Here is a 26,343-nt window from a genome sequence, read left to right as displayed (position 1 = left end):
TGATTCCCCATAATTTAATCCCACCCCTCTCCCAAACACCCTAGCATTTACTTCCTTTACAACCCCATCTATAAATATATTAAACAACCATGGTGACATTACACATCCCTGTCTAAGACCTACTTTTACCGGGAAGTAGTCTCCCTCTCTTCTACACACCCTAACCTGACTTGTGTATCTTTATATGTTTATGCTTCTAGACTGTTGTATTCTGAGCACCTCTGCAAAAACAGTGATAATGTGCGAGTGTGGTGAAAGTGTTGAATGATGATGAAAGTATTTTCTTTTTGGGGATTTTCTTTCTTTTTTGGGTCACCCTGCCTCGGTGGGAGACGGCCGACTTGTTGAAAAAAAAAAAAAAAAAAAAAATCTTCATTAATATCACATCTTCCCCAAATTTATATTTAGAATGTTGAAAGTTTGTTTCATGTTTTTCTTCTAGGTTTTGGGTAGTGAAAACAGTGTGTGTGTGTTTAGCAGGGGAACTCCCACCCACTCCCGTCAGAGTTTAAATCTCCCTCTTCCATCTCCCATCCCTAATTGCTGCTCCATTGTTATTTATGAAGCAGAAGAGGCAGCAAATGATCCACATGATGATGCCATACTAGTCCAGGTTAGTACAAAAGTTTTTATTTTCATTTTGTAATTTTTATAGTATACTGTATTTTTGTACTATCTACAGTGTCTCCCATCAAGGTAGGTTCACCCAAAGAAGAAAACTTTCACTATTACTCATTAGCTGTTATGGCAGAAGTGCATGGACATCATAATTCATATGACCCTCTCAACCTCATTGCCAGCCACCCTTCAGGGTCCAGGCACTGTACTTCAGACTTCAGTCTGGCTACTTGGTTTTCCTGAATATCTCTATAAATAAATAGATTATAACTGTCTTGTACTTAACTTTCAGCTTGTGTCTTTTACCCTTCCAAGTATCATTTCCACCAGCACTGAGGCAGATAATGGGCTTGTTCCCATTATCTGACATATTAGCCAGCTCCAGGAAAAACATGTCTCTCCTTCCATTTTGTTATAGAAGACACGGTCCATGTATTTAAACTCAAGTCACCAACCACAATAATACTCTTACTTTTATTAGCAGAGGAGTTAGTGTTATATTTATCCTCGCTGACCATTGAAGTACATTTGTCCTGGAGGACAGAAAAACAGTTTCCTACCTTCATATTTGCTCCTTTAACCTTCCTCAATTTGAGGTTTCATCCTTTACTGGAAACTGCTTCCCAGTTTTTACTGTCAGCCTGCCCCTCATTGCTGGTAACCTTTTTTGCCTTCACTAACCCCAGTCCCTTACATTCATTATTATACTTATCCAAACAACTTGTCCAATTCATTTTCCTCCTTGAAGTAGAACCACCACCAATGGCTTTAGCTCTGACTTTAAAACACAGAAGCAATTCATGCTAACAATGTACACTTCCAGACTACTCTCCCAAGAGCTGTAGACAGGTAGCGTGACCTCCCATCCGTAAACTCCAGAATAGACGATTATGCATACACCGTCCATTCTCTTTTGTGATAATAGCAACATAGTTCAGTTGCTTGCGCGCTCAGCTCTCACTGAAGTCCATGGTTCGGTCCCCGGTACAATTGGATACATTAGGATGTGTTTCCTAAGACACCTGCTGTGTCTGTTCGCCTGTCAGTAAAATAGGTACCTGGGTGTTAGTCGACTGGTGTGGGGTCACATCCTGGGGGGACAAAATTGACCTAATTTGCCGGAAATGCTCTACATAACAAGGGGCTTTCTATGTAATATACATTGTACATGTACTTATTTTTTTTTTTTTTTTTTTTATCACACTGGCCGATTCCCACCAAGGCAGGGTGGCCCGAAAAAGAAAAACTTTCACCATCATTCACTCCATCACTGTCTTGCCAGAAGGGTGCTTTACACTACAGTTTTTAAACTGCAACATTAACACCCTTCCTTCAGAGTGCAGGCACTGTACTTCCCCTCTCCAGGACTCAAGTCCGGCCTGCCGGTTTCCCTGAACCCCTTCATAAATGTTACTTTGCTCACACTCAACAGCACGCCAAGTATTAAAAATAATATGTCTCCATTCACTCCTATCAAACACGTTCAAGCATGCCTGCTGGAAGCCCAAGCCCCTCGCACACAAAACCTCCTTTACCCCCTCCCTCCAACCTTTCCTAGGCCGACCCCTACCCCGCCTTCCTTCCACTACAGACTGATACACTCTTGAAGTCACTCTGTTTCGCTCCATTCTCTCTACATGTCCGAACCACCTCAACAACCCTTCCTCAGCCCTCTGGACAACAGTTTTTGTAATCCCACACCTCCTCCTAACTTCCAAACTACGAATTCTCTGCATTATATTCACACCACACATTGCCCTCAGACATGACATCTCCACTGCCTCCAGCCTTTTCCTCGCTGCAACATTCATCACCCATGCTTCACACCCATATAAGAGCGTTGGTAAAACTATACTCTCATACATTCCCCTCTTTGCCTCCAAGAACAAAGTTCTTTGTCTCCACAGACTCCTAAGTGCACCACTCACCCTTTTCCCCTCATCAATTCTATGATTCACCTCATCTTTCATAGACCCATCCGCTGACACGTCCACTCCCAAATATCTGAATACATTCACCTCCTCCATACTCTCTCCCTCCAATCTGATATCCAATCTTTCATCACCTAATCTTTTTGTTATCCTCATAACCTTACTCTTTCCTGTATTCACTTTTAATTTTCTTCTTTTGCACACCCTACCAAATTCATCCACCAATCTCTGCCACTTTTCTTCAGAATCTCCCAAGAGCACAGTGTCATCAGCAAAGAGCAACTGTGACAACTCCCACTTTGTGTGATTCTTTATCTTTTAACTCCACGCCTCTTGCCAAGACCCTCGCATTTACTTCTCTTACAACCCCATCTATAAATATATTAAACAACCATGGTGACATCACACATCCTTGTCTAAGGCCTACTTTTACTGGGAAATAATTTCCCTCTTTCCTACATACTCTAACTTGAGCCTCACTATCCTCGTAAAAACTCTTCACTGCTTTCAGTAACCTACCTCCTACACCATACACCTGCAACATCTGCCACATTGCCCCCCTATCCACCCTGTCATACGCCTTTTCCAAATCCATAAATGCCACAAAGACCTCTTTAGCCTTATCTAAATACTGTTCACTTATTTGTTTCACTGTAAACACCTGGTCCACACACCCCCTACCTTCCCTAAAGCCTCCTTGTTCATCTGCTATCCTATTCTCCGTCTTACTCTTAATTCTTTCAATAATAACTCTACCATACACTTTACCAGGTATACTCAACAGACTTATCCCCCTATAATTTTTGCACTCTCTTTTGTCCCCTTTGCCTTTATACAAAGGAACAATGCATGCTCTCTGCCAGTCCCTAGGTACCTTACCCTCTTCCATACATTTATTAAATAATTGCACCAACCACTCCAAAACTATATCCCCACCTGCTTTTAACATTTATATCTTTATCCCATCAATCCCGGCTGCCTTACCCCCTTTCATTTTACCTACTGTCTCACGAACTTCCCCCACACTCACAACTGGCTCTTCCTCACTCCTACAAGATGTTATTCCTCCTTGCCCTATACATGAAATCACAGCTTCCCTATCTTCATTAACATTTAACAATTCCTCAAAATATTCCCTCCATCTTCCCAATACCTCTAACTCTCCATTTAATAACTCTCCTCTCCTATTTTTAACTGACAAATCCATTTGTTCTCTAGGCTTCCTTAACTTGTTAATCTCACTCCAAAACTTTCTTATTTTCAACAAAATTTGTTGATAACATCTCACCCACTCTCTCATTTGCTCTCTTTTTACATTGCTTTGCCACTCTCTTAACCTCTCTTTTTCTCCATATACTCTTCCCTCCTTGCATCGCTTCTACTTTGTAAAAACTTCTCATATGCTAACTTTTTCTCCCTTACTACTCTCTTTACATCATCATTCCACCAATCGCTCCTCTTCCCTCCCGCACCCACTCTCCTGTAACCACAAACTTCTGCTGAACACTCTAACACTACATTTTTAAACCTACCCCATACCTCTTCGACCCCATTGCCTATGCTCTCATTAGCCCATCTATCCTCCAATAGCTGTTTATAATTTACCCTAACTGCCTCCTCTTTTAGTTTATAAACCTTCACCTCTCTCTTCCCTGATGCTTCTATTCTCCTTGTATCCCATCTACCTTTTACTCTCAGTGTAGCTACAACTAGAAAGTGATCTGATATATCTGTGGCCCCTCTATAAACATGTACATCCTGAAGTCTACTCAACAGTCTTGTATCTACCAATACATAATCCAACAAACTACTGTCATTTCGCCCTACATCGTATCTTGTATTCTTATTTATCCTCTTTTTCCTAAAATATGTATTACCTATAACTAAACCCCTTTCTATACAAAGTTCAATCAAAGGGCTCCCATTATCATTTACACCTGGCACCCCAAACTTACCTACCACACCCTCTCTAAAAGTTTCTCCTACTTTAGCATTCAGATCCCCTACCACAATTACTCTCTCACTTGGTTCAAAGGCTCCTATACATTCACTTATCATCTCCCAAAATCTCTCTCTCTCCTCTACATTCCTCTCTTCTCCAGGTGCATACACACTTATTATGACCTACTTTTCGCATCCAACTTTTACTTTAATCCACATAATTCTTGAATTTACACATTCATATTCTCTTTTCTCCTTCCATAACTGATCCTTCAGTATTACTGCTACCCCTTCCTTTGCTCTAACTCTCTCAGATACTCCAGATTTAATCCCATTTATTTCCCTCCACCGAAACTCCCCTACCCCCTTCAGCTTTGTTTCGCTTAGGGCCAGGACATCCAACTTCTTTTCATTAATAACATCTGCAATCATCTGTTTCTTGTCATCCGCACTACATCCACGCACATTCAAGCATCCCAGTTTTATAAAGTTTTTCTTCTCTTTTTTAGTAAATGTCTACAGGAGAAGGGGTTACTTGCCCATTGCTCCCGGCATTTTAGTCGCCTCATACGACACGCATGGCTTACGGAGGAAAGATTCTTTTCCACTTCCCCATGGACAATAGAAGAAATAAAGAAGAACAAGAGCTATTTAGAAAAAGGAGAAAAACCTAGATGTATGTATATATATATGCATGTGCGTGTCTGTGAAGTGTGACCAAAGTGTAAGTAGGAGTAGCAAGATATCCCTGTTATCTAGTGTGTTTATGAGACAGAAAAAGAAACCAGCAATCCTACCATCATGCAAAACAGTTACTTGTAGAGATAAATATTACTATTTTATTATTATTATTTTTTTTTTTTTTTAACAAGTCTGCCGTCTCCCACCTGCACCCAACCAAGGTAGGGTGACCTGAAGAAAGTGGAATCTTTCACCATCATTCATTCACTGACTTGCCAGAATTATTATTGTTGTTGTTGTTATTATTATTATTATTATTATTATTATTATTATTATACTCATGGGAAGCAAGCACTAAATCCTTAAGGATGATAAAGCACTGAATAGTAGATGAGGAGATGGAGAGGGGGAAAGTGGCAATGAATAATTCGTGCAAAACGTGTCGAAGCATACTGACATTATGGTTCAAATGTTTTCTCACATAAGTAGCTTGGCACCATACTGGAGGTACAGTGGTACCTTGAGTTACGAACTTAATTCGTTCCAGAAGGCTGTTCGAGTGCCGTTACTGAACGAATTTGTTCCCATAAGAATAATGTAAATTAGATTAGTCAGTTGCAAACCCCCAAAAATACACTTATATAATTACAACTTCTTCTTAACTACAACAATTCCTGTAGTATTATGAGGCGCAATCTAAGAGGAAACAGCACCAAGGCCAGCAAGAAAACACCGAAAAATCAACTATTCAACAAGTGTAGCCAGGAGGACGCCGCCCCAGCAACCACCCCACTCACCACCGCTCAAGGCGACACCACAACAATAACAACAAACATGGCTGCCACCAGCCCATCCTCCCCTCTCTTCCCCGGATTCAACCTACCAAGTAGTCTCTCAGGTATGACCAACGATCCAGATACCCTAAAAACATACATCTCCAACTTAGTTATTGAAAATATGAATCTTCGAGAGACGCTAACAAAACAAGACACCAGGATGACACAACTCGAGAACAAAATCCTCAGTCTTGAACAAAAGTTATCAACACCAGGAATGATTAACTGTGACAAGACCATCCAAACAGTCATAGATAGCCATACCCAACAAATAATATCTCTTAATACAAAGGTTGAAGAAGCAGTAAAAGAATGGAAGAACAACTTAGATAACCAGTTCAGTGACTACTTTGCTCTCCAAGAAGATAAAACTGAGCAAGATAAACTATCGGACGCAGTAATAGTTAACAGTCCACTTTTTCCCAGTGATATGAACCAAACAAACAGTAAAGAAATTACTCTGCAGATCATAAAGGACCAAACAAGTGTTATTGTACCAGAGTCAGAAATAAAAGAACCCAGGTTACTAGGATCCCATGGTAGAAAAAGTGTTATGCTTAGATTCCACTCACATGACAGGAAAAAAGACTTAATTATTGCATCTATTAAAGTAAAGAAAGAGGTATACATAAACGAGTGTCTTACCAAAAAACGTCAGAACCTCCTTTATAGAGTCAGAAAACTTAAGCGGGAGAATAATGACACAATACACCAATGCTTCACACGAGATGGGAAAATTCTTGTTAGGAAAACAAATGTAGGTCAACTGTACACAATAACGAACGAGAATGATCTATCACGATTTCTCAGGGATACTAATCTTACAGAGAATAACTAAACAATGTCCAACCTAAAAGCCTACGTAGTGTAGTGAATGTTTTGCTCCATTATTGTTCAAATTTCATTGTACAATCTCTTAGTAATTAAATAATCAACTACCTCATTTTGTGATTTTACTAGTAAGCATAAGTCACCTTATGTAAATTTCTTATTTACTATTGTTTGCTTAAACATTAGCTGAATTGATACTTTCTCTGTCCATATTATTACCTCATATTTTTTAAATACTATCAATTGATATTACTTACTAAAATTAATAATTATCATTTTTACTATAATTTCAATTTACTCTTAACATTTTTGACATTTAATAACCATTACTTGTCTAATTACCTTTACCTGTTTTAATACTACATTTACTATCTTAGAGTACTCTTAATTACCTTGTGCTGCCATATAACCTCTAGTATAACTACCAGTGCAATATTGAATGAAATAAACATTACTTTTTCACTTTTTTGTAATCATTATTACTTACTAAAATTTTATTAAACACCATATTTACTACCAGTCAATTTTACTTTTGTACATTAAACATTATTTTATACTTCCCATAACATTTTTGTTGCCAAATTTTCAAGTTTGTATATTCAACTCCAACCTTTATATTATCCTTTGTACCTGTCTACCATCTTACTATCATATTATAACCCTTGTTATTTTTTTACTATTATTCTTTTGTACTTTAATTGTGAATTATATTTTGTCAATTTAAATCTAGTTATACTCCTGATCTTGTCAACAACCTATACCAGACTCTAGTGCAATTGCAAGTACCATTTCAATTTGTATTTTTATATTATAAGTTTGTATTATAATTCCTACTCTAAGATTGTTTTCATATCTTAGTGACTATATTGTGTGTGCAATTAGTGTATTTTTCAATTATATTATTGTTCAAGGCCCTTAACTATCTTTTGCTAACTAGTACCAACTACCTCATATATTTTTTTTTTCTACTTTTTTTATTCTTTTGCTACCTTAACTTGCATATTTTATCTTGTCAATTTAAATCTAGTTATACTCTAATTCTTGTAAACAACTTATATAACACCTTAGTGCAATTACAATTGAGAGTCTTGTGCCTTTTTTATATTATTAGATTAAACTCAGTTGTACTATAGTCAATACCAAATTCATTATATTAGACCATATTGCAATTACTAGTGAGAGACTGGTGCTATTTTTTAGTTGTACTATAGCTCATTCTAGCTCAAAACATAGACTCCACAAAAGTCATTATATTAGACCTTAGTGCAATTATTTGATTACCACTTTATTGTTCACCACAACTTACATTAGTCCCTTTTATATTATAATTTTATATTATAATTCTAACTTTAAAGAATTACCTTTAAAGTACTACCTACTATCATATTCCCAAGCTCCATTATTTGACCATCACTTTATTTGTTCACCACAAATTATTTTAGTCCCTTTTATATTGTCTCCTTTATTTTAGCTTTAAAAAACTACCTTAGCTCATTATTTTTACATTTGTTAAATAATTCAGGTGCTATTTTTTTTAGCTTTAGAATATTTACTTTATTTTTTACTTAATTCTAACTATAGATTCACTACAAATCTTATGATTACAAGCATTGATCCTGATACCAACCTCTTATTTAATGACTTAAATGATTCAAACAGTTACTGTAATTACTACACAGCAGAACAATCAAAGGCACTTCTCAGAGCTAACAACAACATAACTATCTTTAACTACAATATCAGATCTTTAAGCAAGCATTATGATGACCTCCTAGCATTACTAAATTCCTTGCATGCCAATATGTCCATCATTACACTAACTGAAACCTGGCTAAAGCCTGATACTACAGATGTCTATGCCATTCCTGGTTACACAGCCATACACAACTGTAGGCCAGACCAACAAGGGGGTGGCACTGCTATATACTACTCAGACCAACTAGAATGTATCACTAATACTTGCACAAGGGATGAACATGGGGAATATATAATAGCTAAATTCAAATCCAAATACCTACAAAAACCTCTCACAGTGATAAACATCTACAGAGTTCCACAATCAAACATTAGCCAATTTAGTCAAAGCCTAGGAAGTATGATAACTGATGCACGCATGAACAAAGATCACTTACTACTCTCAGGTGACTTCAATATAAATCTCCTGCAAGACCAGGACCCACACGTTACTGAATTCACAAACACAATGAGTAACTGCATGTTGCTACCAACAGTAACAAAACCTACAAGAGTTACAGAGACTAGTGTTTCCCTACTTGACCACATCTAGACCAACACCATATCCCCTTTAAAATCAGGCATAATTACAGATAATACCACAGACCACTACCCTACTTTCCTCATAACAACTCTTGGTAAAATACCCCAAGACACTACTAAAGTCACCTTCAGACTTCACAATGAGGCAGCCATTAATAACTTCACAACAGCAGTAACAAACATTGACTGGCACACTGAGCTAGAAATCTATACAGATATTGACGAATGTTTTAATAATTTTCTAAAAGACTCAATACCTTTATAACAAGCACTGCCCTAAAAAACTAAACAGATGACAGCTAAGAGACTGAACAGTCCCTGGCTAACACCCAGCATTCTCAAATCCATAAATACAAAACACCGATATGAAAAACAGTACAGAATGGGTCACATAACCAGAGACCAAACAAAACGTTACTCGTCAATCCTAACCAGCCTGATAAGAAGGGCAAAAAAATTGTATTATGAGAACAGATTATCCAACTTACGAGGTGATATAAAAAAAGACCTGGAAGACCCTATCAGAAATTCTGGGAACAAAAAAGATATCACGACATAGCGAAATAAAATTAGCAAAATCAGATGAACCCCAACTCCCACCAACAGAAACAGCAAACAGACTCAATGATTTCTTCTCCACTATAGGTCAAAACCTTGCCAATAAAATCCCAAGCTCAGATACCCCACCAAATGACTACCTCACTGGCAACTACCCGAATACACTGTTCTAGCTCCGACTAACCCATACGAAGTCTCCCTTATTATCAACGCACTGAAAAACAAGGCAGGAGATTTAAATACCTTACCACCCCCTATATACAAAAAAGCATCACAAGTACTATCACCAATCATTGCAACACTAACAAATCCATTGAATCCTCCACCTTCCCTACAGTTCTCAAAATAGCAAGGGTCACCCCGATCCATAAAGGAGGAGACCAAACAGAGTTGAATAACTATAGGCCAATATCCAATTTACACCCTCTCTCAAAAATCTTTGAAAAATTAATTCATAAACGAATCCACTCCTACCTCATCTCCCAAAACATTCTCAACCCCTGCCAATTTGGATTCAAGCCTAATAAAAATACTAATGATGCTATTATACACATGCTAGAACATATATACACTGCAATAGAGAAAAAAAGTCCCACTGGGGATCTTCATTGACTTACGTAAAGCTTTTGATACAGTTGACCATGACTTGCTCCACGTAAAATTGTCACACTATGGTATTAGAGGGCACTCCCTCAACTACCTCAAGTCTTACCTCAGCAACAGAAGCCAATATGTGTACGCAAATGGGGCAAGCTCTTCCGCACAACCGATTACAGTTGGTGTCCCACAGGGAAGTGTCCTTGGCCCTCTTCTCTTTCTCCTATACATAAATGACCTACCAAATGCTTCGCAATTACTCAAACCCACACTTTTTGCAGATGACACTACATACGTCTTCTCTCACCCGAGCCCAGTCACGCTAGCCAATACTGTAAACACCGAATTACAGAAAATATCTACCTGGATGAGGACTAACAAACGTACACTAAACATTGACAAAACCTACTTCATTCAGTTTGGTAACAGAGCTACAGACGTACCTCTTAACATAACAATAAACGGATCACCTATTACAAAGCTAACAGAGGGAAAATTCCTAGGAATCCACCTCGATAATAGACTCAAAATTCATACACATATACAACAAATTTCTAAGAAAATCTCCAAGACTGTAGGCATACTATCGAAGATACGGTACTATGTTCCACAGTCAGCCCTCCTGGCCCTTTATCACTCTCTTATTTACCCCTATCTCACCTATGGAATTTGTGCATGGGGCTCAACAACAATTAACCATCTCAGACCACTAATTACCCAACAAAAGGCTGTAGTTAGAATGATAACAAATTCTCACTACAGGCAACACACACCACCAATATTCAAAACACTCAACCTACTCACCATACAAAACATCCATACTTATTATTGCACCTATTACATACATAGAACACTTAACTCTGATATTAACCCTCCCCTCAAACATCTCCTTGCCAACCTCAACAGAACACATGACCATAACACAAGGCACAGATCACTCTTTGATGTTCCTCGTGTCCATCTCACGCTATGCAAAAACTCAATGCACGTAAAAGGCCCTAAAATCTGGAATTCATTACCTGTAAATATAAAAGAAACACTACCTGTTCATAAATTCAAGTCTCTTCTCAAAGATCACTTACTCACTCAAAACCAAATAAATACTGAATAACTGAACCTTATAAATTGTATATCCTATATGTTACTCACAATTATATCACACAAATGTTAAACCTAGGACTCAATCTAACTTTATTATTTTTTTAAATACACTACCTAACAGAATACTCCATTCGACTGAATGTACAGCAATGCAAGCAACCATATGACCTGTCTTTGTAATACTCATTTGTACTTTATAGTTATCTGTTTACAATAATGTTTTATCACTGATTTCATCATTGCTTAGTTAATCTTAAGTTAATTTTAAGCCAGCCCGTAATGCTATGCATATAAGTGGCTTTGGCATGCTGCTCTTACCTATAAATAAGTTGGGAGCTGTTCGAAACTCGAGGTACCACTGTACTGTGACGAGTCGTAAAATCAACTTCTATCTTACTGAGAGAAAATATTTTCCCAAAAAGGGAACTTAAATTTTTTGTTTTATTGACAAAAAAAATTATAAACTAAATTACTGGGTAATAACTTAAAACAATATACTTTTAAATTTTCGTGCCACTATACCAGTGTAGTAATAACCTTTTTTTTCTCTCTCTCTTTTTCTTAGGTGAATGTCACGAGTCTAACTTCTAACTCAAAGCTGCTGAAAATGGATTTCCATTTAAAAAGGTATGTCCTAACCACGTAACAGGTAGGGTTAGAACCCATGGCGAGTCATAACAATCCAGGCCAGTGCATAAGTCACTGTGCCAGCTGGAGTTTTACAACTTGCTTGCCTTGAATTCTAACCCCACCCTTCCATTATTTGTTGGCAGTTGTGTTATTACAATTTTCTGAGTATGTCCAAAGTCTTTTGTAATTAGAGTATACTCTCAGCCTTTTCTTGAATGTTTACTTTGTTGTTTTCTTTCTGTTAAGCAAGTCAAAATGGTCCTCTTAATTTTATTTTTCCCCCCCCCAACAAGTCAGCCGTCTCCAACCAAGGCAGGGTGACCCAGAGAGAAAGAAAATCCCCAAAAAGAAAAAAAGAAACTTTAATCATCATTCAACACTTTCACCTCACTCACACATAATCACTGTTTTTGCAGAGGTGTCCCAGAATACAACAGTTTAGACGTATATACGTATAAAAACACGCAACATATCTCTCCAAACTGTCATCAAAATAATAACTATATAAGTACAGGCTAGTTGTGTATGATGTATGGATTTTGTGCATGTAGAATGTGCTATTTTATATTGTTTTGGTGGTAATGTATCACTATAAGGATCAAAACTGACCAGAGTAAAATTACTTAGTGGTACAGTGTTGGGCCTACTACATGCCACGATTACAGTTTGAATCCATCCCCATTCGTCTGTTTATTTATATACTATAAATTGTCACCTAACTGCCTATCTGGTAAAGGAAATGCAGTATTGACCAGAAATTTTCTTTGTACTCAAGAAAAGGTGGTATAACTTGAGGCTTATTTGTTTTGCAAAAGTGAACATAGGAAAGAGCAAGGTGATGAAGGTAACAGAAAATTTAAGTAATGAAAGATTGGTAGGATGGAGGAAGTGAATGTGTTCAGATATTTAAGAGTGGACTTGTCAACATATGGGTCTATGAAAGATGAGGTGAACTATTAAATTGATGAGAGGGTGGGGAAGGCAAGTGGTGCATCAAGGCATCTTTGGGAGACAAAGAATGTTATCCATGGAGTCAAGAAGGGGAATGTATGAAAGTATAGTGGTACCAACACTTGTATGGGTGTGAAGCATGGGTTGTGAATGTTGCCGCAAGGAGGAGGGAGGAGGCTGGCTTCAGTGGAGATGTCGTGTCTTGAGGGCAATGTGCGGTATGACTATTATGCAGAGAATTCATAGTTTGGAGATTAGAAGGTGTGGGGGTTACTAAAAGTATTATCCAGAGGGCTGAAGAGGGGTTGAGGTGGTTCAAACATTTTGAGAGGATGGAACAAAATAAGATGACTTTAAGGGTGTATAAATCTGTAATAGAGGGAAGGCAGGGTAGGGGTCGTCCAAGAAAAGGTTGGAGGAAGGGGTAAAGGGAGTTTTGTATGTGAGGGGCTTAGAGATGACTTGACATGCAGCATGTTAGTCAGAGCAAGGTAACATTTATGAAGGGGATTCATTTAGGGAAACAGGTTAGCCATACTGGAGTCCTGGAAGTGGGAAATACATTGCCAGCACTCTGAAGGGTGGAGATATTTACAATTTTGAGCTGTAGTAGTGGCACACCATTGGCAAGAGAGTGATGATACCTTTACCTTTATTATACCTTTGATGAGTTTTAAGTTTTACTATTCAAGGAGCCCAGCCATGGTCCAGACTCATTTGATGATTGCCTGGTCAACCAGGCTGTTGCTGCTGGAGGCCTGCTGCCCCACATATCCATTACAGCCTGGATGATCTGGCACCTGGTGAAGATACTTGTCCAGTTTTATTTTGAAGACTTCTTCACTTGTTCCAAGCGTGTTTCTGATATCTTCTGATAAGATGGTGACTAGTCTGGGGCCACAAATGTTGATAGGGTTCCCTTATTGTGCCCACCACACCCATGCTCTTCACTGGGTTTATTTTGCACTTCCTCCAATATCTCTCGCTCCAGTATGTTATGGCAGTATGCGGATTTGGAACCAGGCCCTCGAGTACTTTCCAGGTATATACGTATTATTGTATATATCTCTCTCTGCTCCGCTCCAGTGGGTACATGTTTAAGACTTTAAGGTGTTCCCAGTAATTTATATGCTTTACTGGCTCTGTATGGGCTGTAAATGATCTCTGTATTTGTTCAAGCTCTGACATTTCTCCTACCTTGAATGGGACTGCCAGTACTGAGCAGTATTCCATATGAGGGAGCACTAGCGATTTGAAGTGTCACCACCGACTTTATTTCCCTTGTGTTGAAAATTCTCGTTACCCACCCTGTCATCCTCCTGACTGTTGTGATCTTTGTCTTATGTTCTTTGAAAGACAGGTCAGCTGACATAATTATTCCCAAGTCTTTCAGGTGTTCCTTTTGTTATATTTGGTGATCCTCTTGTCTTCATTCTTCCCAGACCTAAACAGCTGGAACTTAATCACCATTGAACGTCATGTTGTTCTCCACTGCCCACTGGAAAACACTGCTTATATCTTCCTTAATTTTTCAGTGTCTTCTACTGTAGTGACTTTCATGCTTATTTTTCATCTGCAAATGATACAAAACTGTGACGAGTGTTTTTATCTATGTCTGCTATGAGGATGAGAAACATTAGAGGTGCCAGGACAGTGCCTTGGGGAACTGAGCTTTTTACCTCACTGATGATGGATTTTCCTCTGTTTACTACTACTAGTTGTGTCCTGTGTGCTAGGAACCTGAAAATCCATCTACCTACCTTCCACATAAAGCCTGTGGCCCTCATTTTGTGCACTATCACTCCATGATCACATTTGTCAGCTGCCTTTGCAAAATCTGTGTATATCACATATGCGTTTTGGTTACCTTCCAACACCTTCGATGATACACAAATAACCAGCACATAAAAGAGAAGCTTACGACGACGTTTCGGTCCGACTTGGACCATTGACAAAGTCACACTAACCAGAAGTGGAGCAGGACGGCTATATATAGGCAGGAAGAGGTGGTGGTAGTAATACAAGAATAGTATATAATACCGACAAGATGAAATTAAGACACGCGCAACACCCGGGCATCCCTATAGCCGTCCTGCTCCACTTCTGGTTAGTGTGACTTTGTCAGTGGTCCAAGTCGAACCGAAACGTCGTCGTAAGCTTCTCTCTTTTATGTGCAGGTTATTTGTGTATCGTTCCAGTCACGGTATCGTGCCTTTTTTGTTATTTACCTTCGATGATATGACATAGTGATTCAGCACCTGTGACAGGCATGATCGTCCTGCTCTAAAAGCATGCTGGTTTGGATTATGCCGGTTGTGCTGGTCCATGACATTTGTAATCTGCCGTCTCATCACTCTTTCAAGGATTTTTATGATGTGGAAAGTTAGGACTACTGGTCTGTAGTTTTTCGCTAGTGCTTCCCTACCTCCCTTATGCAAAGGAGCTACGTCTGCACTCTTTAAGGTCTCCGATATTTCACCTAGATCAAGGCTTTCTCCAAAGAATACTGAGGGCTAGTGCTAGTGGTACTTTGCACTTTTTTATAAGTAGGGCATTCCTTGAATCTGGTCCAGGTGCTGAGTGGGCATGTTATCCATTTCTTTTTCAAAATCTATGATGGATTTCTACTAATGTCAGTTAGTTGGTCTGCATACCCTTCTGCTGCAGTGAAGATTTTTTGCATTCTCTACCTTGCTGTCATTTAGTGAGTTGCTGAACACCAACTCATACTGTTCTTTTAGAATTTCACTCATTTTATCAGTATACGGGTCTCTTCTCAATAATGGTCCAATTCTACAGGTAGTTCTTAGCTTGGATTTTGCATAGGAATAGAAATATTTTGGATTTCTTGTAATATCCTGTATGGCCTTTTGTTATCTCTGTACTTCTGTTAGTTATGACATCCTAAGGTTTTGCTTTAATTCAGTGATCTCTCGGCTAAGACTGTCATTCCTCCATTGCAACGTATTTGTGTTTTTAAGCACTTCATTAACCTGTTTTCTTCTGTACCATCTCCTACGCTCTCTATATCTGATCATCATCTGGGCTTCCACAATGGTATGCGTTCAATACAAACCTTGTATGCTTCTCTGTTCAGCTTCTCCAGGCACTGGTGGGGATTTAGGGTGCTCATGTCTGATTCCTAGGATATGTCTGATAGTTCCTGGTTTATTTTTTCCCAGTCAGTTCTGTGGTTGTTGAAATTAAACTTACTGAACATCTCTTACATTAGCCGGGTCACCATATGGAGAAGACCCGGGCCGGAAGTACCGGCGAATCTCTAATGAATGAATGAATCTCTTACATTAGTGTTACAGTTACCTAACCTTGAGTTAATACTTGTTTGTACTTCTGTTATGGTCAGAGTAAATTGTTTTTGCAACTATTATATATCTGATTAGCTCCTTTTTTTTTTTCCAACAAGTCAGTCGTCTCCCACCGAGGCAGGGCGACCCAAAAAAAAGAAAGAAAATCCCCAAAAAGAAAATACTTTCATCATCATTCAACACTTTCACCACACTCACACATTATCACTGCTTTTGCAGAGGTGCTCAGAATACAACAGCTTAGAAGCATATACGTATAAAGATACACATATCCCTCCAAACTGCCAATATCCCAAACCCCTCCTTTAAAGTGCAGGCATTGTACTTCCCATTTCCAGGACTCAAGTCCGACTTGTTGTTTGTGAATATTAGATCCAGGATATTTTCATTTCTAGTGGGATCATTTATCTGTTGGTTCAATAAGTACTTTTCACAAAGCCTCATTAGTTCCCTGGTATGTGCCTGTTGAGCCAAGGTGCTTCCAGTGTTTCTTCTTTTTAGGTCACTCCACTTTGGTGGGAGACAGTCGGTGTTTTAAAAGAAATAATTTATTACATTATAACATTATATATCTTAATGCTTCTAGTCGGTCATTTGTTTGGCCCTTCGGTTGTATTTTATTTATGTGGAGAACTAAACTGTTTTGTAGAGGTTTCAAATTACAGTAAATGTTAATAACAAAAAAGGCACAATACCGTGACTGGAACGATACACAAATAACCCGCACATAAAATAGAGAAGCTTACAACGACGTTTCGGTCCGACTTGGACCATTTACAAAGTCACACTAACCAGAAGAGGAGCAGGACAGCTAAATATAGGCAGGAAGAGGTGGTGGTAGTAGTACAAGAATGGTATATAATACTGACAATATGAAATTAAGATACGTGCGCAACACCCGGGCATCCCTATCGTAGACGTTTCGCCATCCAGCCAGCCACTGGATGGCGAAACGTCCACAACAAAGACACCCAGACGACGCACATGTGTCTTAATTTCATCAGTAGTAGAAGAGGTAGTAGTAGTGGTAGTGGTAGAAGTGGGGAGGAATAAGGAGGACGAGCCAGTCAAATACAAAGGAAGGGGAGCACTGCAAGAGAGCTAGGTGCCCACAGAGGGAGAGCAAGCGCACAGAGGTGTGTGAAAGGGGAAGTGGTGAAATAAAGAAGGAACAGAAACACGAGACAGAAGAGAGAAAGACAACCCAGAGGAGAAAAAGGAAAGAGGAAAGGGGAAGAGGGAGAAGAAGAAAAAGAAAAAGAAAAAATGATGAGTCAGGTTAAGTCACGGGTGTTCTGAAGTTTGGAGCATTTTACAATGTAGTGGGAGAGGAAGGCATCTACAGAGACGAAGCCAGGGCTAAGATTCATACAAGGAAAGCTTTGTATTAGAGAGGACTCAACTAGATGGCGACTGTTCGAGTTGGAAGTAGGGAAGACAGTTTTAGCAGAAGACCAGTCAATAGGATGGCTATGATCTCTGACGTGACAGAAAAGAGCATTGTTAGTGTCGGCAAGCCTAACACTATTTTTGTGCTTCCTAAGTCTGTCAGAAAGAGATCGACCAGTTTCTCCGAAGTATTGAAGAGGACAGGAGGAGCAAGAAATAGAGTAGACACCAGGAACATCTGTTGAGGGAGGAGAGGTATGAACGAGATTAGTGCGAAGAGTGTTAGTCTGGCGGAAGGTAAGCTTGATGTCTAAGGGATGGAGAGAATTGTTGAGATTAGAAAGACCGGAAATGTAGGGAAGGCAGAGGATAGAAGAGTTCCCAGGAGTAGAGAGTTTGGGAGAGAAGAAATTAAGTTTAGCACCTGAGAGGGTAGAGTCTATGAAATGGGAAGGGTAGCCAAGACGGGAAAATGAATTATGAAGAGTGGAAATTTCTGCTGGAAGGAACTGAGGATCACAGATGCGGAGGGCACAGAGAAAGAGGGAGATAAGAACACTTTTCTTGACAGGGGAAGCATGATAGGAAAAGTAGTGAATGTACATGCCACTGTGCATAGGTTTTCGGTAAACGGAAAAGTAAAAACCTGTATCTGAGCGGTGGACATGGACATCAAGGAAAGGAAGCAAGGAATTAGATTCCCATTCAGCTTTAAACTTAATGGAAGGGGTAAGATTATTAAGAGCTTCAAGAAAAGGTTGGAAGAGACTGAAGTCATGAGGCCACAGAGCAAAGATGTCATCCACATAGCGGAGCCAGAGTGAAGGTTGCACATCGAGGGTAGGAAGAAGAACAGTCTCGAAGTATTCCATGTAAAGATTAGCAAGGACAGGAGAGAGAGGAGAGCCCATAGCGACACCGAAGGTTTGAGAATAATATTTCCCTTGGAAGGAAAAGGAGTCCACACAGAGGCGGATAAGATCAAGAAAGACATCAGTAGGTATAGGGAGATGTAGAAACCCTTCATGGGCCTTCTCTCTAAGGAAATCAAGGACATCATCAAGAGGGACATTGGTGAAGAGGGACTCAATGTCAAGACTAAGCATCTTGCAGGTTGGGAGAGAGCGAACCTGTTCAATGAAGTCTTTAGAGTGACGGAGGTGGGCAGGAGAAAAAGTACCAAGAAAGGGAGTGAGGGTTTTGGCCAGCCAAGAAGCAAGAGAATAAGAGACAGAACCTCTAGAGGATATGATAGGATGAAGAGGAATATCAGGTTTATGAGTTTTGGGAAGGCCATAGAAATAGGGAAGAGAGGGACAGATGACACGAAACCGTTGAACAAGGTCAAAGTCAGGAGGACAGAGGTCGGAGAGAGTCCTTAGTTTCTTGTTGAACGTTCTCTTGATGCGATCAAGAGGGTTGGAAACGAGAGGAGTGTAGGTACGTGAGTCAGAGAGCAAGACATCAGCTTTACGGAGGTAATCCTCGCGATCAAGGATAACTACCGAATTACCTTTGTCAGAAGATAGTATGACAATATTAGTGTTGGATTTAAGGGAAGAAAGGGCAAGTTGGTAACGGCGTGGAAGGTGGTGATTCTTAGAAAACAGACTACCAAGAGCAGGAAGGAGAGCCCCACGAAAAGTGGACAAGTCAGGAAGATTACAGGAGCGAGATTGACGAAAGGAATCAAAAGAGCTAATCAGGGCAATACCAGCATGAGGAGTAGGCGAAGTGGCAAAGGAAAGGCCAAAACCAAGAAGTTCAAGCTCATACTGAGAGAGTGAGTGGTCTTCTGCTAAAACTGTCTTCCCTACTTCCAACTCGAACAGTCGCTGTCTAGTTGAGTCCTCTCTAATACACAACTTTCCTTGTATGAATCTTAGCCCTGGCTTCATCTCTGTAGATGCCTTCCTCTCCCACTATATTGTAAAATGCTCCAAACTTCAGAACACCCGTGACTTAACCTGACTCCTCATTTTTTTCTTTTTCTTCTCCCTCTTCCCCTTTCTTCTTTCTCCTCTGGGTTGTCTTTCTCTCTTCTGTCTCGTGTTTCTGTTCCTTCTTTATTTCACCACTTCCCCTTTCACGCACCTCTGTGCGCTTGCTCTCCCTCCGTGGGCACCTAGCTCTCTCGCAGTGCTTCCCTTCCTTTGTATTTGACTGGCTCGTCCTCCTTATTCCCCACTTCTACCACTACTACTACTACCTCTTCTACTACTACTACTACTACTACTACTGATGAAATTAAGACACGTGCGGCGTCTGGGTGTCTTTGTTGTGGACGTTTTGCCATCCAGTGGCTGGCTGGATGGCGAAACGTCTACGATAGGGATGCCAGGGTGCTGCGCATGTATCTTAATTTCATCTTGTCGGTATTATATACCATTCTTGTACTACTACTACCACCACCACCTCTTCCTGCCTATATATAGCCGTCCTGCTCCTCTTCTGGTTAGTGTGACTTTGTAAATGGTCCAAGTCGGACTGAAACGTCGTCGTAAGCTTCTCTTTTATGTGCGGGTTATTTGTGTACAGTAAATGTTCTTTGAATTAATACTAAATGTTCTGTGATAGTATTTATTAATGTTTCATAGCACTGTGACCCTGGCGGGTTTAGTGCTTAATTTTTATAATAATTATTATTAATGCTTTGCTGTAGAAGTGTTTTTAAATCCAAGTACTGGTAGTTTTGGTGATCATGAAGGTGTGATTTTCAGGGTTCCAGTTGGTATTTTTCTTTTGATGTGGGGTTATAATTCATATTTGATGTAACGAGGAAATGTTCGTTTATTGAGGCCCCCTCTCCCTTTCAAGGAAAGCTCTTTGGTTCTGAAGGGTGCTTGATCCAAGGAATTGTACTTGTTCTATTCTTTCTTGAATCAAACTTGAATGCTTCCCATTCCCCAGGTACTGTATAAACACAAATTCAGCAGTTTTCCTAAATATATACCAGCTTTGGCAAATTAAGGTTGACATTGCCTGTAGTTGGAAGATTTTATAGTATTTGTAAGTCAGATGCTGAAGTTTTGCTAGCATGTAGTTTTTTTTTTTTTACTATTTTTCCAAAGTGCAGCAATGACCAACACAAGAAACCCATAGTAAACCCTTCAAGGAAAGTGCCTTGATGCAGGTGAAAAGTTCTTGATCGGAGGATTGTTAAGAAACTTCTCCACAGATCAAACCCTGATTACAGATGCTCCTTGCTTTATAATGGTTCAACTTATGATATTTTGACTTTACGATGTTGCAATAGCAGTGCACGTTCTGTATTGTACATTTATTGATAGGATAAACTTTAATTCATTTATTTACTTTTCATTGCTGGTAATTATTTACAGAAATTTGTTTTATTCAGTGACTACTTATTTATCATGTAGTATTCATGTTTGACTTAGGATGGTTTCTTCAGAATGTAACGCCCCAGCGTAAGTTGAGGAGCACCTGCACTTACCCCATGTATGTAATCTCTCAGCTGAAACATCTTCCACTTGCCATTGTGTTTAGTCTGATTTTTTTTTCTGTGCTTTTGGATAGTTGAAGTCCTAATATATGTACGTAATTTTAGATTAACTAAGCTATTGACAGGTGCTTTAGTTTCAAACTTTTTTTTTTCTCCCTACAGTGATGGCAGTCTTCACGTAGCCTTACAAGAGCCAGAAGCAAAAATTAATCGTGCTTTCATCATTGAGGCTGGAAGAAGTTGAGGCTAATTAAATTTAGCTGAGTAAAACCAATTTTCTTTCTAGTTACCTAATAAATACTTTTGTTATTGAACTTAGTTTCATTTTGTGCATTCATATAGTATTGGTCTAAATATTAGCTTCATATTTTTTGTACAAACGGTATTAATTTTAATAGCAATGTAAAATAGGGTATTATTATTATTATTATAATCAAGGGGGAAGCACTAAACCCGGAGGATTATACAGGTAAAATAGGGTAATAAGACTATTAAGAGACATTTGAAACATTTTTACTATCAATTAAAGAAGGTTTGGGTATGGCTTGTTTGCACTGAGGTGAGCAGGGGCCAAAAGGTCCCTGTCAACCCTGAGATCTGGCATAGTACTGCCGCCCAGAGTGACACTTAAACACTTGGTACAATCGACTGCAGCCAATACACTTGCATGTAACAACTGATAACCAGTTGAATTTGTACACTTGAGATATTTGGTGAGGTGGGCGGCAGGTCTGAGGAAGAGGGGGGAAACGGCGTCACCCTGAGCGGGTGTATATCACTGTCAGCAATTGTAGGGCTCTTGCACACTTTGTGTGCAGAGTCTCAGGAGGAGCCACAGTAACATTTAGTCACCTTTATAAGGATCATTTAGTAAAAAAAAAAATGCATACATTTACAATACATAATCAAGACTTGATAAGACATATACAACAAGGTTTGATAACAATAACACCAACAACCAGGTGGGTGATGCTATATACACCAGTGAGTGCAACACAAATATGGTGGTTAGCACCATGTTGAGCAGTGTGCATCCACCAGCATAAACGAGTTCTACCCAGCAGCTCTTAGAAAACGAGTCGCTAGACGAACTACTATCACAGTTTGGTGACCTGCCATAGACTGACGGCTAGCCCTGGCCTAAGTCACCTTCAATACCACACTTCCTGGTGCAGCCTGGATTCCATGCTGGCCACCTTATAAAATAATTTACCTAATAAAATTTCTTTTAAATTAAGAATAACTAGATATCCTTATCTCCAACATCACCAGTAATGAAAATGTACACAGAGAACCTCGACGTGAATGCCAAGTTAGATCTCGCACAAAAATAAAACATGAAAATATGTACTAGTTTTCTCATGATAACAAGTATGACGATGAAGAATGAGAGTGGTGGTGAATGTGGGCAACCATAGAGGCTTAGGAGCCTCGAGTCTAGCCCACAGCTGAGGTATGGCTTGTACTCTCCTGGGAGTGTCTCCACATGGTGCACATCAGGGCTTACCGGAGGCCACTGTGTGGGCCCCGGCCATTAGCCCCGCAACTGCCGCTGGTGCAGACACTACAACCACAGGTTTTACTAGTCCTCCCAGACCACTTGCAAGAGAAGTGGTATACTGTGTTGATACTAGTGGTACACTCGTTGCACTTCCTCCCATAGCAGCAGTTTTTATACCCTTACTGCCTACTGTTGTTACTGTTCCTGGTACACCAGCCCGTTGTGGCTGGGATACCACCAAAGGTGTAACTATTGGAGGGCCTATTCCAGATACCAGCGTTCCCATGCTGCTACTTAGACCAGACACCAACTGCGTGATACCTGCCAATACATTTATTTTGTTAAACGTGGACAAATTGAAATTCTAAAACCAAATAAGTTTTATCCCTAAAATATAAACTTTTAATGCTAGTGATATATTACTAATACTCAAACTACAGATTCATCAAGAATCACTCCTCCTTTTATTTACTAATAAGCAAGATTTTCTAACTAGGTAGCAGATATACATCATTGCAATACTATTTCTTGCTATGCATATTAGGATTGCATTATATCAGTAAGTTATTAATCATTAGTATTTATCAATTAAATATATTAAAAATTTATCTGGTAATATTTGTGAATTTTGTCATTATTTTTGTCAGGAAAACAAGCTTTTTTTCAACCTAAGGATCTTAGTAAGAAAACCAGGTCTTAACTGTATATAAATTTTAAATATAAAAACGCACCATTAGCATGGGTTATGGGTAGATACGAAGACAAGAGAGAGGATGTAGCTGCCTGCGTCACCTTCACAGTTGGAGTGCCTCCTACACTTAAATTCAGAGGAACTGTTGTGGTTCCATTAGTGCCTAAAAGAAACAAGCCTAATTTAATAATGCTAATAAAAACAAATATGTATACATTAATAGTTATTGTAAAGATTTTCATTGTACAGTAAAGTACTTTATATATTATACTTCGGGTATGCACTGAACCAATAGGGATCATGTGGCACCTGGAAATGACAAATGGGTAGGAAAAGTCCAATTAGTTTGATCAAGAGCCCCTCACTACCATTCAAGGAGGTGCCATTGAGAAGAATGAACATGACTTCATCTACCACCAGAAAATACATGAATTATTGCTATGATACTTTATTACTGATTGATGTATGATAATTATAACTGGCTAAAGAACTTTAGTATGTAAACAAATAATTTTCAACATGACAATTAGCTAAAATTTGCAAATTGCCTAAAACATGGTCTTAATGTCAGAGATGAACCTGCCATATGTATATCCATATTATAGTCTGGGCTATAGTCACCAACCTTGCGTATGTGATAGTGAACGGGCAGTGGTGGGCACTGCCAAGTGCAGGGCTGGTACTCCATTTTTGTTTAGGGCAACCATCATTGGAGCTGCATTAGTTTTTATTTCATCTGAGTTCTCTGCCCTCTCAAGTCCTTCTGGTAAAGTTGAAATTACATGTACATTATTATTAATAATAAATAACTCATGGGGAGCACTTGAACCCATAGGGGTCTGACAGTGCCTGTGGGAATGGAAGGCATTCAGGTTCGATCCAAGAAAGGGAAGTACACATCCAATTCCTTGGATCAAAAAGCACCTCACTTGTCATTAACCTCCCTGGTGGGGTACTAAAGATTAAAAATAACTTGACAATTATGGCAAAAATTATACTAATTGCTCACTAGTAATTACTTTTAATGTAGGTCAAAAGGTAATAAATATTACTTCATATGTTAACTAACCTGGATGTGCAAGTGTGATTGTGAGTGGCTTAGCACCATTTGGTGCATGGTCTGCTGGCAGCAATTTATAACCCTCTGGAGTGATGACCTGGATGGCTGGCTGGCCTAACAGTCCCCCTGGTGCACCATTTAACTGCATTCCACCTGCCACTAGTTGTGCTGGCAGATGGATCCCAGTACTTCCCATTATAGGCAAGTGCTCATTAGGTACACTTGTAATTGTTTCCCGCATTAAGGTGGGTGCCATAGTACTAATATCTGAAGATGGCCATGTGTCTTCCTCACTACTAGTAGTATAGGCTGCTGAAGTATAGTGCGGTGATGCTTGGTGCGACCCCCACTCACTAGTATGATGTGGAGATCGTCCTTGGGACACCTGCTGTGCCCGAGGTGACGCTCTTGAAGAGTCCACGATGTTTGTTGACAGATTTAATGGCTGGTTTGGGTCCATAAAATGCTCTCTTGGAGGTGCCAAGTTTGAGGTGCCAACACCTGTATTCCCATCTGTACCCATGGTAGCAAAGGTGACGGTCCCTCGAGGTTCAGCATGTAGACGAGGTGAGAGAGTACACGAAGTAGCAACTGAGGTGGCTTGCGTACCGGCATCCCTAGGAGAATCATCATCCAGGTCTGGCTGCTCTGAAGCAGTGGTAGTTGACTTTGTCTCTTTATCTCTGTATTGTTCAAGAGATGCCATATCCGGGAGTAAGGCATTAAAGTCAATATGGTCCCATCGTGCTGACAACTCCTTCTTCAGTGCTGACAACTTCTGTTGGTGAGCTATCTTTTCTCTGGCTAAGCGTTCCATCTCGTGCTCATATTCACGCTCTTTTCTTTTTAAAGTCTGTCAATAAAAAGTTTCTGCATTAAAGCACTATGTTATATATCCTACCAATTATGAATTACTTGAAATTAAATGTAGCTACACATACAATTTAAAGTCTCGGCAAGTTTTCGTCCCAAGTGTAAAATCAAAACGCGAGCAATGCTGCCTAGCGTCAGACATCAGTACGGTATTATACTGGTGAAACATGCAAACCAGGGTGGTCCTTAATTTTGCGTTAATCTGCAATATGCTTACTCTGTCCCGTGTGCAACACTTGGGTATCTTTGAGGAAACGTTTTGCCACACACTGGCTTCATCAGTCCTAAATAAAGAAAACTGGTGATGATCAGGAGTTTGAGGTAATCAGTCCCTCAGCCTGGAGTCGATGTAATCAGTCCATCAATCGACTCCAGGGTGAGGGACTGATACCCCAAACTCCTTCTGATCTTCATCATTCTTTGTTTAAGACCGATGAAGACACTGCGTGGCGAAAAGTTTCCTCAATAAAGATACCCAAGTGTTGCACATGTGTCTAATTCATCAACTTGTCGGTTCTCTGAACCATTTATCTACATTACTCTGTCCTGCTTATAAAATGTCTGCTTAATTCTGAATGAGTTACAGTAATTTTTAGGGATTGCAAAACGAGTTCAGAAAATTTACAAAGTATTTGAAATTTGAAATGGACTTATTTCTTATTCTGTTTCACCTCAGGAAAACGCCACTGCCAGGTTACAAATTATTATAATAAAAAAGAAGCGCTAAGCCACAAGGGTTATACAGCGCCAGGTTACAAAGAGGATAGGAAAATTTTCAGGGAGCTGCAGGCTGCACATAAGCTTAGAAGCTTTGTCATTTAAATTGGTATGGTTACCAACTACCGGTAAGTTGGTATGCATTTCATATTCACCCACACAGTCAAACTTTTGATATGGCTCTCACTGATTTTGAAAGTTTTCCTATTCCCTCAGCCCGGTCCTGGACCAGGGTTGTCTGGTGCTTGCCTAGTCATAGATGGCGGCTCATTGGGCCATATATCCATCACACCCTGGTTATCTGACAGAGTTACTTGTCAAGTTTTCTCTTAATCCAGCAGTGTTCTTGATATCTGGTAAGACGATATTTA

General features: G+C 39.5%; 2 protein-coding genes across 5 annotated transcripts in view; one reads left to right on the top strand and one right to left on the bottom strand.

Moving 5' to 3' along the window:
* The window catches only part of LOC128688405 (heat shock 70 kDa protein 14), a 46,646-nt gene extending 25,202 nt beyond the window's left edge, over positions 1-21,444 (top strand). Inside the window, exons 9-11 of the mRNA XM_070086799.1 lie at positions 443-613; positions 11,937-11,998; positions 21,293-21,444. Coding sequence (XP_069942900.1) covers positions 443-613; positions 11,937-11,998; positions 21,293-21,374 — 315 coding nt within the window. The 3' untranslated portion in view covers positions 21,375-21,444. The remainder of the gene's footprint in view (positions 1-442; positions 614-11,936; positions 11,999-21,292) is intronic.
* Positions 21,445-21,627: 183 nt separating this feature from the next.
* LOC128705668 (TSC22 domain family protein 1) overlaps positions 21,628-26,343 on the bottom strand; it is a 245,834-nt gene continuing 241,118 nt past the window's right edge. For all 4 annotated transcript variants that reach the window (XM_070086797.1, XM_070086798.1, XM_070086796.1 and 1 more), the window contains 4 exons: positions 24,392-25,235; positions 23,948-24,085; positions 23,363-23,485; positions 21,628-22,952 (listed from right to left, as the gene is read on the bottom strand). In XM_070086797.1, the coding sequence (XP_069942898.1) occupies positions 22,627-22,952; positions 23,363-23,485; positions 23,948-24,085; positions 24,392-25,235 (1,431 nt within the window). In that variant the 3' untranslated portion in view covers positions 21,628-22,626. The remainder of the gene's footprint in view (positions 22,953-23,362; positions 23,486-23,947; positions 24,086-24,391; positions 25,236-26,343) is intronic.

This window comes from Cherax quadricarinatus, chromosome 19 (assembly GCF_038502225.1).
Source record: "Cherax quadricarinatus isolate ZL_2023a chromosome 19, ASM3850222v1, whole genome shotgun sequence".
Lineage (NCBI taxonomy): Eukaryota > Metazoa > Arthropoda > Malacostraca > Decapoda > Parastacidae > Cherax > Cherax quadricarinatus.
Note: the sequence above shows the minus strand (reverse complement) of the source record. Positions and strands in the feature narration are given on the sequence as shown.